The 12,595-nt window shown below is 38.4% G+C and overlaps 1 protein-coding gene across 3 annotated transcripts; it reads right to left on the bottom strand.

Annotated features, from left to right (window-relative positions):
* Positions 1-7,056: 7,056 nt before the first annotated feature.
* med22.L (mediator complex subunit 22 L homeolog) lies at positions 7,057-12,568 on the bottom strand. 3 transcript variants are annotated; one of them, XM_018228870.2, is made up of 5 exons: positions 12,400-12,568; positions 11,349-11,501; positions 11,113-11,193; positions 10,754-10,962; positions 7,057-7,823 (listed from the first exon to the last, which is right to left on the bottom strand). In XM_018228870.2, exons 2-5 carry the CDS (start codon positions 11,469-11,471, stop codon positions 7,637-7,639), a joined length of 600 nt encoding a protein of 199 aa, XP_018084359.1. In that variant the 5' UTR covers positions 11,472-11,501; positions 12,400-12,568; the 3' UTR covers positions 7,057-7,636. The 3 variants fall into 3 exon arrangements, with proteins under 3 accessions (XP_018084359.1, NP_001085498.1, XP_018084360.1); NM_001092029.1 differs by having other exon boundaries at positions 7,057-7,829; positions 12,400-12,422; XM_018228871.2 differs by lacking the exon at positions 7,057-7,823 and having other exon boundaries at positions 10,744-10,962; positions 12,400-12,561.
* Between the last annotated feature and the right edge of the window lie 27 nt (positions 12,569-12,595).

Genomic DNA, 12,595 nt, shown 5'->3' with positions numbered 1-12,595 from the left:
TGGTACTAATGCTTCTGACCTTCTAACACCACCTAAAAGCAGTTCCATAATGCCTGGAATAATATTAGAAAGTTCCTTGAGGGGTTCTAGAATCTCAGTAATGCAAGTTCTGTATATAAATAGAATAGCTTCATGGTCCAGTCAGAACAACTCACACACGAGTATTAGACGAATTTGGCAAATGCCTACCCGTTATGAAAATGTGGGCTGTGTATTTACTTCTAATGACAGTCCTTTAAATCCCTTTGTTCGCTTTCTTCTCCGGTGTGATCGCCACAAACCATGTCTATAAAAGGAAAAGTACTTTTGATTTTGCTGTGCCTAACAGCAACTTCCTTTGTCTATAAGTCCACTGATAAGACGTTTGCCAGACTACTTACTCCAGACGACATCCGCAGGAAATGGTATCATATTTATACAGACCACAGACCAAATGGATCCACCCTCCCTAGTGTTATGTGCGGTTGAGTCGGCAGCCCGTATTAACCCCAGCAGATACATGGCTTTCTTGATGAAAGGGTTACTTGATATAAACTCAGCAGAAGATCAAAACAAAGCACTGCACAGTTTCCCAACCCTTGCACCTTATAATATCTACCTTTTCCCTCTGAGAATGGAGACTTTGCTAAGTGATACACCGCTTCTGTCTTGGTATTAAAAGGTATGTGTTTTAATACACGTTTTGTTTTTGTTATTCCTACCATCTAAGAGGGGTATGTGTGTTTGAATTTTTTTTTGGTGTAGAGTCAGTACTGGCAGATATATTAGATGATGTCAAGAAAGGGTTTTTATATAGTGTTTTAATATGGCTTGCCTACTTTATAATTCCACCCAAAAGTCAAGCTATTGGATAATATCAACATTGACCCCCCTTATACTAAATTACCATCTAAATTCAGTCTAAATAGTACTTGTTTCCCTTTAACTGTGTATTAATTGTATTTACAGGTTGATCCTAAGAAAGAAGTTCATTGGACTCATGTCAGCTCAGGTGCCTCCAGGTTGGCACTGATATACAAATATGGCGGCCTTTATATGGACACTGATATCATATCATTATGGCCTGTTCCAGTAGAAAACTTCCTAGTTGCCGAGAGCTCTCAGCTCTCCAGCAATGGGGTTTTCAGGTTTGATTCTCATAATAGAGTCTTCTCTTGGATATGCATGGAAGACTCAAAACATATGTTTAACTTGGAATACAAGGCCTAGTAAAAAATATTATGGCACACTGGGAACCTCTAGTGGCCAAACAGAGGTACAACTATAACTTTTGAAAAATAATCCCAGAACCGTACTTCAAGATAAAAAATATAAGTTTATTTCACATATTAAAAGTCAAAAATTACCCCATTATGGTGCCTAACGCGTTTCATGCTTACCTAGCACTTAATCATAGGCAATCTCTAACACATTAGTTGCTTCTGTTCCTTAAATAGTTGCTCTCAAAAGCCCTCCCCACAGTAAAACCAATCATAATTCAACACACGTTGCATCTAACTAGCCGGGTTATTGGCTCAGTTTGTCAGTTGTTCAACATCACATTTGTATTAAATAATCCATATTACAGGGTATTGTAGAAAAACAGTATAAGTTATATAAAGTCATAAAAAGTCTTAAAATATTATGTATAGCAAGTTACATCAAAGGTATAATTTAATCCAAGTGGCAACCTGGTTTGTAAATGAAATATCCAGTATACTTCCCTTTTACGTAGTTTTGTCAGAAAATCTCCTCCTCTAGTACCTATTCTAATCTGTTCTATCCCTTGTATGGACAAATATTTTAAATTGCTCTCATTACACTCTGCGAAATGTCTAGTGACATTGGTTTTGTTACTCAGCTTAATATTTTTTATTTGGTTGATGTGTTCTCTCATTCGTTCTTTTAGTGATCTGGTAGAGCACCCCACATATTGTTTGCCACATCTAGTACAAGTGATGAGGTAAACAATCCTTTTGCTACAGCAATTGATATATTGTTTAATCCTGTATGTACTTTTAGTTACTGTCGAGAAAAATTCTTGTGACATCTTTATATAGTTGCATGTAACACAGCGGCTATGTCCTCTAGATTTTAGAAAGTCACCTTGTTTTCTATGTTGTTTTTCTCTATATAGGCTTGGAGATAAAAGGTCACCCAGAGTATGTGCCCTCCGCGCCACATGGCTCACCCCTGGGGCCAATGCATTACAGAAATCCTGATCCACATACAGGATCGGCAAAAACCTCTTTATTACTTTAACTATATTTTTATACTAATAGAGGTTTTTGCCGATCCTGTATGTGGATCAGGATTTCTGTAATGCATTGGCCCCAGGGGTGAGCCATGTGGCGCGCAGGGCACATACTCTGGGTGACCTTTTATCTCCAAGCCTATATAGAGGAAAACAACATAGAAAACAAGGTGACTTTCTAAAATCTAGAGGCTGCTTTAAATGCGGACATAGCCGCTGTGTTACATGCAACTATATAAATATGTCACAAGAATTTTGCTCGACAGTAACTAAAAGTACATACAGGATTAAACAATATATTAATTGCTGTAGCAAAGGGATTGTTTACCTCATCACTTGTACTAGATGTGGCAAACAATATGTGGGGTGCTCTACCAGATCACTAAAAGAACGAATGAGAGAACACATCAACCAAATAAAAAATATTAAGCTGAGTAACAAAACCAATGTCACTAGACATTTCGCAGAGTGTAATGAGAGCAATTTAAAATATTTGTCCATACAATGGATAGAACAGATTAGAATAGGTACTAGAGTAGGAGATTTTCTGACAAAACTACGTAAAAGGGAAGTATACTGGATATTTCATTTACAAACCAGGTTGCCACTTGCTATACATAATATTTTAAGACTTTTTAGGACTTTATATAACTTATACTGTTTTTCTACAATACCCTGTAATATGGATCATATAAAATACAAATCATGTGATATTGAACAACTGACAAACTGAGCCAATAACCCGGCTAGTTAGGTGAAACATGTGTGTTGAATTATGATTGGTTTTACTGTGGGGAGGGCTTTTGAGAGCAGCTATTTAAGGAACAGAAGCAACTAATGTGTTAGAGATTGCCTAGGACTAAGTGCTAGGTAAGCATGAAACGCGGTAGACACCATAATGGGGTAATTTTTGACTTTTAATATGTGAAATAAACTTATATTTTTTATCTTGAAGCACGGTTCTGGGATTATTTTTCAAAAGTTATATGCATGGAAGACTGTCAAGAATTATAATGAAGAAATTTGGGGACATCAAGGACCAGCCCTTTACACTCTAAATTTTATTGTGATATTCCTCCATTCATGGGGAAACGAAGATCTCACACGTGGAAACATCTCATTCTTAAATCCTCAGTGCTTCTATCCAATAGAGTGTTGATTCTGGATAAAGCTCTTAAATCCTCAGTGCTTCTATCCAATAGTGTTGATTCTGGATAAAGCTCTTTGAAGTATGGAAAGCGTTTCCAACTTTCCAAGACTCTTACGCTTTTCATCTCTTTAATTATGCCAGTTCGGCCAAGCGTAGGGTAATGGTTCCCAGGAAGCAACACATTGGTGGAACATCTTTACATAGATAACTGTCCTGTTGCTTATAAAGCTGTTTTGGAGAAAATAAGTACCCACCTTACCAATGTAACTTAAAGGAGACACTTTGTGTAAAAAAATAAGAATGTACCAGTGTGTTATACTCATTTAGATATCGAAGAATTATGCTTAAAAAGTAGTGTTTCAGGCCGATTTATTGAATATTTCTGCAAAACCCCTAATAATCCCTCCCTTCTTTTCCACTTTCTGCTCCCTGAATTCTTAGGCTGTGCAGGGGAACTGGCGGCACTCAGCTCACTGCACTGTAGGACAGGAACCAATCAGCAGCTAACAGGACCTTATAGGGAACTGAAGCCTGTCTGTGCTTGTGTGACTGTAGGGCTGTGATTGGCTGTACCCCACCTACTGTGCTTCTGCCAGGAACCGTTAGGACACGCCCACCCCTCATTTGAAAGAGGGACCAGTGAACATCTATAGGGAGCACTAATAAAGGGGCTATATTAATTTTTCAATATTAATTTTTAGTACCATGTAAAGGCAACACCACATGTTACTCATAAGTGCCTACAAAATTAGGAGTTTTCATTTATCCTATATGTCTCCTTTAAATCCAAAGAGAGGAAGTTGGTGCTGTACTAGCCAGCAGTTTTCATCCATGCCTCCAAATCTGTTATCTAAACCACTTGTACCATAACAATGCGTACACAGTGGGGTAATCAATACTTGAGAATATAAATCAAGCATCTATAACAGCACATTACATTAAGCATGCCAATTCAAGGACACCCACAGAAAGGGCAAACCAAGATCTGAAAGGGTCTCTACCCAGTTGGGGAGCCAATGATAAAGCGCATTTAGGATGACAGTAGGATTAAATTACTATGTTGAATAACTATGGAAATACAGAATAGTGACTAGATCTATAGCCTAATTTAAAATAAGTAGGGCCTGCCCAAGTATTGTACCACCCATAGGGGTGAAACGTAAAGGTTTGGGAGACAATTTCAGAGGAGTGGATGTTCACGGTACCAATCCTGCTCCCTCATATCCTTTTTTCTAATAGCCTTATAATTTAGAGAATGGGGTATATTATCCTATGTTACAGGGAACCGTTGCTATTATAGAAAGAAACCATTAAACTGCACCCTTTGCTCAGCCTAAGAATACAGAAAGTTACGAGACTACCAGAATTTTTGCAGAAATAAGTGAGATTGAGGTTTGTTTTTTTTTTTAAAGGTTTTAAGGTGTAAAGTTTTTTTTTTCAAATTTGGAAGTCCATATTGAGAACTCACCAATTATTTTTTGCAGATTTTTTGTTCAACAAAAGTTAGGTTCGTAGACTTTTTTTGCAAATGTAAAAATAATTAAATATACCCCAAAAAAATGGAGTGAAAAGTTTTCAAAGATGTGAAAAATAATCTGACCTTATGGAAAACAAAATTTTATTGAAAAAAGCAAATTGATATTTCATTAATCTGCCAGGTAGACGGATAAGTGATCAAGGAGGAAGGGGTTATAATACTTTATACAAACTAAGGAAGGAAGGCATTCTTATAAATTACTTTGGACCGATGACATCCCCATCTTCTACCCTGTTGCATATTTAAAATTACTTCAGGCCATTGAACGGTTTCATGTCTTGGCTTTCCTGATGACAGAATTTCCAGTAATGCCAAATTATAATCATTACTTTAATCTTACGGTTGCAATGTGCCCATTTTATTCGTTTTCTATTTAATGGAAGAAAAATGTGTATTTGAAATTATTTTCTTTTTTCCAGTAGGCATAGTGAAAGGTTAATGATCTGGTCCTCCCCCAAGAAGAATCATAAACATATATGGCACCTCTTCAAGGCAAGACTATATAATGCCCAAGGTGTGTGACACTATGGGGCCGATTCACTAACTTCGAGTGAAGGATTCGAAGGTAAAAAACTTCGAATTTCGAAGTTTTTTTTGGGCTACTTCGACCTTCGACTACGACTTCGAATCGAAGGATTCGAACTAAAAATCGTTCGACTATTCAACCATTCGATAGTCGAAGTATTGTCTCTTTAAAAAAAACTTCGACCCCCTAGTTCGCCATCTAAAAGCTACTGAAGTCAATGTTAGCCTATGGGGAAGGTCCCCATAGGCTTGGCTAACTTTTTTTGATTGAAGGATATTCCTTCGATCGTTGGATTAACATCCTTCGAATCGATTCGAAGGATTTTATCGTTCGATCGACGGAATTATCCTTTGATCGTTCGATCGAACTATCTGCGCTAAATCCTTCGATATTCGAAGTCGAAGGATTTTAATTCCTAGTCGAATATCGAGGGTTAATTAACCCTCGATATTCGACCCTTAGTGAATCGGCCCCCCAGTGTGGGAGTTGGGCCCCACTTAGATTTTTAACAGTTTAAAATCTGTTTTGTCTTTGTTCTCTTCAACCAAATTACCTCCCTCTGATATTAATGTTCTTCATTTTCTTTTGTTTTACAGTTTGTATATTTAAAAAAAATAACTTGGTATTTTGATGCAAAGAAGATATCACATGTACCCACCAAAGACTCAGCTCTTAAACCATGTTATACTTACAAGATCATTTATAAATCTATAAAATGCAGGTGAAAAGACAGATTGCAAAGGAAATGAAGAAAGTTAGTAATAAGGGAGAACGCAATTCATTGGTTAGGCAAGATGGCTCAATGCTTGAGTGTCTGGGTTAAAATTACAGAAGCTCAATAAAAAAAAGAGTTGGGGTAACCTCAGGGTTTGGGAAAAAAAGAAGCACAGTGTAAACAAGTTTGCTTGGTCATAACACACACACACTCTTGATATATTCTCAAGATTTTAAGCATGCTGGGGCTGCAGCCCAGCAATATCAGAGCTGAATTTTAAGAAACACACTGCTGGTGACTGACTGAACGTAAAAGAATCCTGCCTGTTCTGTGAACCACTTTGTTCTTAGGATCAGATTATTTTAACAAGACAACAATGCACATTTATCTCCACAGTAAGTGGCCCAAACTTAAATGGGATGGAAATCCAAAAATAAAATGTTGCTTAATGAAAGAAAATGTCATTCAAAGCAACTTTCCAGTATACAATAATTACAGATTTTCAATGGCATTAAGTTATATGTAAATACAATTGACATTGAAAGCAGCCATTTATAGTCCCTGGTGGCTCTGACATTTGAAACAATGTAACAGATCTGATTACAGATTGTAACATTGTTTAAATGTCAGAACCACCAGCGCAGAAAATATAAATGGCTGTTTTCAACAGCAATTATATTTAAACATAAATTTTAAAGCCATTGAAAATTTGTAATCATTGCATACTGAGAAGTTGCTTGGAATGGCATTTCCTTTCATTAAGAAAATTTTTATTTTAGTTTACATCCCCTTTAAGTATGGGGGTAAAGATGGGAGCGTTTTAGGGACTGTGTTCTGAACCGCAAACAATCCACTAACTGGAAAGTGAGATTTACAGTAAAGAATGGACTATGCAAAAAACAAAAACATCTTTATTTTTCAGTTTGCAATTAAAAAAAAAAGAATTCACAAATCTCAAAATATTTTCTAGTCTGACATTGTCTGTTACGTTTTAAATCTATTGAGCCTCTTTATATGGGTAGGATGTTTTGTATAAGGAGGCAGACAGATATCACATTTAAGTAACGGAATGTCCCTTATACCGTGGTTGGTAACTACAGCACCGCCTGCTGGTCAGTCAACCGTAAGCTAAAAAATTCATTTCCTGAGAAAAACATCTTATGATGTTGCTCTGAAGTTAGTAAGCAGGGAAGAGTCGTAACATTTCTCAGGAAATCAATAACACCACTACATAAGAATCCATACCAACTAATGGCATGTTTTCTTTCATTATTCTGACAGCAGTAAAAGAGCTAAAGTCAACAGCCAATTTGTTGCAACAGATTACTGGAATGGAACACAATTTACCACTGATTAACCACAGTCCAACATGTTTGACGTACCAAAAGAAGGCGGCCTAAAGAACCATTATACAAATAAGTTGATTTGTTCCCATAACAAACGCAGTTGTGTCCTGCATCCCGTGAGCGCCATCCTCAGGTGTGTTCCGTCATGCCCGCTCCATGACCATTTAAGTGAGGGGGTGTATGGATCTGGCTTGTGACGGTGCTTGCTTCTGCCATAATGGGTGCCAGTGGGACAGAGAGATCCTCAGGCGATGACGCTGTGCTCTCCCTGTTCCAATACACCTCGCATAGGGGAAGATCACTCGGATCACACACACTGTAGCTTAACCCAAGCAACACCAAGCCCAGCAGGAAAAGCAGACAGCATGTCCAGGCCAGCAGAGGGTGCAAGAGGGACAGACACAGAGAAAGAGAAAGAAAGACAAAAAAGGCAAAAGAAGCAAAGCATTAAGAAAATGGCAGCAGGAAATTCATTCAGTTTTACCAGCAAGAGATTATTAGGGTGGCTCAGAGTTTGTGCAGCACTGACAGTAACCAATCACACAATAAGAGGGGGGCTGCAGGTCTATGTATTGTTAAAGGGGGGTTTACTTTGGAGTATGATATAAACAAGGCACAAGTAGCATATGTATAAATACAAATATACAGAGAAGGAATGTTCTGGGCACACAATAAGCTATACCTTCATACTGTACAGTCTAAGGGAATCAATATGGCACCTCCCTCCTCCCATATGTATAAATACAAATATACAGAGAAGGAATGTTCTGGGCACACAATAAGCTATACCCTCATACTGTACTGTCTAAGGGAATCAATATGGCACCTCCCTCCTCCCATATGTATAAATACAAATATACAGAGAAAGAATTATCTGGGCACACAATAAGCTATACCCTCATACTGTACTGTAAGGGAATCAATATGGCACCTCCTCCCATATGTATAAATACAAATATACAGAGAAGGAATGTTCTGGGCACACAATAAGCTATACCCTCATACTGTACTGTCTAAGGGAATCAATATGGCACCTCTCTACTCCCATATGTATAAATACAAATATACAGAGAAGGAATAATAGAATAAATAAGCTCCTTTAATCATATAAAATCTGTAACTAAACAGCACACTAAGTTCAGGCACAAAGTGAACATGAAAATAACATGCATGCTTATATATATTAGCTCAGCAGAACCAATATATACTGTACATTTGTACTGGGAAAGGATTGTTACTTTTGTGCAAATTATAAGTATTCATATAAAATAATCTGTGAGATCTATAAAAACAAGTCATGCATAGATAACAGCACTATTGGAAGAAAGGGAAGGCTGGATTCTCTCCTAAAAGTGGCTTTGGGTAACAGGCGCAATTTATATAATAGTTCTATAATAGCTGTAAAATATAAAAGCTGCATAATGCACGAAAGTGCAGAGAATAAAAACACCAAAACTGTCAAAAAAAGTAAAAAACCCTGGGTCCTTCTGGTTTACCAGGTCCTACCACTAGATGTTAGTGGTCATATTTGCTCTTTTTTTGCCTTCTTTGTCGCCCTGAACCTAAAAAAATAAACTCTACAGGCCACAAATGATTTGACTCAAGTATGATGAGAAAGTGATGAGAAGAACGAGCTTAAAGGGAAAGTTCCTTTTCCAAATACTTCTGCACTGTTGCTTTAAAGTAGTACACTACCAAAAATGACTTATTAAATAGTTTTTTATTTACTTTTTTAATCATTTTTTTATTTGAAAGATGAGAAGAGTCATTTTTGGCTTACTATTAAAAAACAATTAAACTGTAAGAAGTGTTTGGTATATGAACCTCTCCTTTGCTATGAAATAAGAATATTATTATTATGGGTTTGAGGCTTATTTTATACTAGAGGGCAATTCCACTGTGACTTTTACGTGAAAGAAAGGTATGCATGTATGAATGTGTTAGTGTTGAGTGGGCCAATTACTGCAGGTTAGTTGGGTCTGGGTCGACTTTTTGAACTGTAGGTGGGTGGTAGGTCAGCCATGCTGTTACTGCCCTTTCCCCAGCCTTCTGCGCTGTCACTTTTAATATATATGCTTGTGCTGGTACTGTCCCGCCTCGTGATATCAGAGAGGAGCAGGTTGGGTGCGGGTATATCAATGATTGAAGCACTTAAGGCTAGACTGGGTTCCATTTGGGAGATGGTGGGTTAGGGTTGGCACAGACAATAAGTAGACTCTTGCATCGCTAGTGTGTATTTATAAATATATATTCATTTGGAGGGTTGAACTTGATGGACGCTTGTGTTTGTTGAGTTATATCTAGCTCCCTGTACACACTGACCAGAGCCTTTTGGCTGCAGGTACAGAGACAGACCAGCAGGTGACATTGCAGCAGGTCTAGTAGCAATTACTTTCCTTAGGAACTTGCTAACTACATTCAGATAGGAATGTCAGGCAGAACACAAGTAGCAAATTGCAGGTCGATCCACAAGCATTCATGTGCTACCTTAATATTTTAGTGCAACCTGCAATCACTGTTTTTGCCTAAGAAATGGACCTGGTATATACTAAGAATATGCTGAGAATGTATAAATCCTGTATTCGGAATTCGGCTGAATAATAGCACTCAGATTCGCTCTGAGCATTCAGCCAGACCAAATAAGAGACCCTTAAATTCACAATACTTTAAAGCTCTGCAGGATGGACAACTATTTCCATCCTCTACGGAATCACTTCCATATTCTGATAAAGCTTTTGTCAGTATTTAGCCAAAGCCAAGAGTGATGGATTAGGTGCATCCCTAGTAGATACCGTGTGCAAGAATTTTGTATCTGAATAAGATCCTACTGGCTATCACTCGAGGAAGGCTCACTTTCCAGCCATTAAAATTGGTCAGGTGCCCATCAGCAGAGTACAATTGCTTACAAAGAGATAGATAGAACTAAACAATGTGCTGGTCTGCCCAGAACTATAAGGGTTAGTAAATGTAAAAAAACGCAGGTGGGTTTGCACAATGGACCCAAGAAGGTGGAGTCACCCATTATGGTAACACTGAGCATCTTCTGACGGCTTTGCTTCCACTGAGGTCCGGACCAGCCAAGGTGCCTGTGTATGAACCAGCAGAATTTAGCCAGGAAGGAGAATCTCAATAAATACCTTCTCCTCCAATAACAGCTCAATAAATAGGAGGTGTAGGGTACCCTCTACACTGGACCTTGAGACTCTTCCTCTCAACTAAGAGCCCTTGGAGCTCCTCTATTTATACCTGGAAGAGTAATATTCCTCCTCGAGTTCATAAAGATCAATAGCGATGTCGTCCCTCAGGGCGATAAGCTTCTTGTCACACTCTTCCCGCAGGGTGCGGAGCTGCTGGTTGCGCTGGTTGATGGACTCGTTCACAGAGGGAAAGTCATTCAAGATTAGGAACTGCTTTAAATCCGACACCAGCTTCATTAGGGATTCCCCTGCCCGCACCTAAAAACAGAGCAAACCCGAAAAACAGAGAGGGCAGATCTTAGAAAGAGCTTAATAAAAGTCCTCCAACTGAAAGGCTCTTATTTTGAAATAGGCTCCCTCTTAATGAATGCAAATATGAAACCTCCCTATTGGCTGCTCACTACTTACAATATTAGCAGAGCGGACATGCATCTCATAGTTATCCTGCTCGCCTTGTGTAGAGCGGGAAACCTGATGTTCTTCTTCTATCTGCCAAGAAAACAATGGGAACTTTAAACAGCAAATGTGAGGCATTACAAAGACTGCAGCATTAGCCAAGACATTCCTTATTTCCAGTGTCTCAGCTTTACGGATAAGGAAGTGATCATTAAAGAAGACTTCATTCATTGTAGAGAGCTACAAACCTTGGCCGTTTTGATTATCTCTGTGAAGTTGTCCATAATGGATTTAATGTCATCTTTAAGCCGCTTGTTATAGGACTGTAGCAGTGTCTCCTTACTCTGGGGCAGAATCCTCTGCTGGGACATCCTCTCTCTTCAGTGATTAAACCTCTGGCGCTGTGGGGAGATAATATTAAGGTTAGCCTTATTATTATAACAATTATTTGTGTGATCAAAAGAAGTACCATGCTCTGCTGGAACAGATCTGCTGTTTATATATAAAGGAAATAATGTACCCCTACTGTAAATGATAAGCATATCAATTTCATGTATTATAAGGAATATTGTAGCCCCTACTGTAAATGATAAGGATATTAGAAGTCACTGAGGGGTTCTGTGACCATATAAAGGCACAAGGCTGCAGGCTGAGTTATACAGGGAACTCTGAGTATCACTCATGTATTATAAGGGATAATGTACCCCCTACTGTAAATGATAAGGATATTAGAAGTCACTGAGGGGTTGTTCTGTGACCATATAAAGACACAAGGCTGCAGGCTGAGTTATACAGGGAACTCTGAGTATTACTCATGTATTATAAGGGATAATGTACCCCCTACTGTAAATGATAAGGATATTAGAAGTCACTGAGGGGTTGTTCTGTGACCATATAAAGGCACAAGGCTGCAGGCTGAGTTATACAGGGAACTCTGAGTATTACTCATGTATTATAAGGGATAATGTACCCCCTACTGTAAATGATAAGGATTTTAGAAGTCACTGAGGGGTTGTTCTGTGACCATATAAAGGCACAAGGCTGCAGGCTGAGTTATACAGGGAACTCTGAGTATCACTCATGTATTATAAGGGATAATGTACCCCCTACTGTAAATGATAAGACTAACAGGACATTTCCTAGGACACAAGATCAAGCCTCGATGTCACCCCTGGACAATTTAGACGCAAATAACAAATTTGAATGGACAGTTTCCCAATAATGGAGCCAATAGACATACAGACTATGAACATACCTGCCCATTATATAAATAAATATACTGAAAACGATGCAATTTACCTTCCCAAATAATTGCAGCCGCCTCCACTGTCAGCATCAACATTCATACGTAACATCCGGTGCTTCACTTTGATTGGATTAACCACCTCGTCCTAAAATGTGATTGGGGCTCGGCATAAATTCATTTCCGTGCATACAACCTTGCCTGTTTCACATTAGGTCGGTACGGCATAGCCTCTTAAAGGGACAGCGTCTC

Source organism: Xenopus laevis, chromosome 8L, assembly GCF_017654675.1.
Source record: "Xenopus laevis strain J_2021 chromosome 8L, Xenopus_laevis_v10.1, whole genome shotgun sequence".
NCBI classification, from domain to species: Eukaryota; Metazoa; Chordata; class Amphibia; order Anura; family Pipidae; genus Xenopus; species Xenopus laevis.
The sequence above is the reverse complement of the archived record's forward strand: the minus strand, read 5'-3'. Positions and strand labels throughout refer to the sequence as shown.

Excerpts from the sequence above, each read along its gene's own strand:
- med22.L (NM_001092029.1), bottom strand. The coding sequence starts at position 11,471 with ATGTCCCAGCAGAGGATTCTGCCCCAGAGTAAGGAGACACTGCTACAG. Across the intron at positions 10,963-11,112 it reads ATGTCCGCTCTGCTAATATT|GTGCGGGCAGGGGAATCCCT; the intron begins GTAAGTAGTGAG and ends CTCTGTTTTTAG. Across the intron at positions 7,830-10,753 it reads GAGGAATATTACTCTTCCAG|CTACAGTGTGTGTGATCCGA; the intron begins GTATAAATAGAG and ends GCTTGGGTTAAG.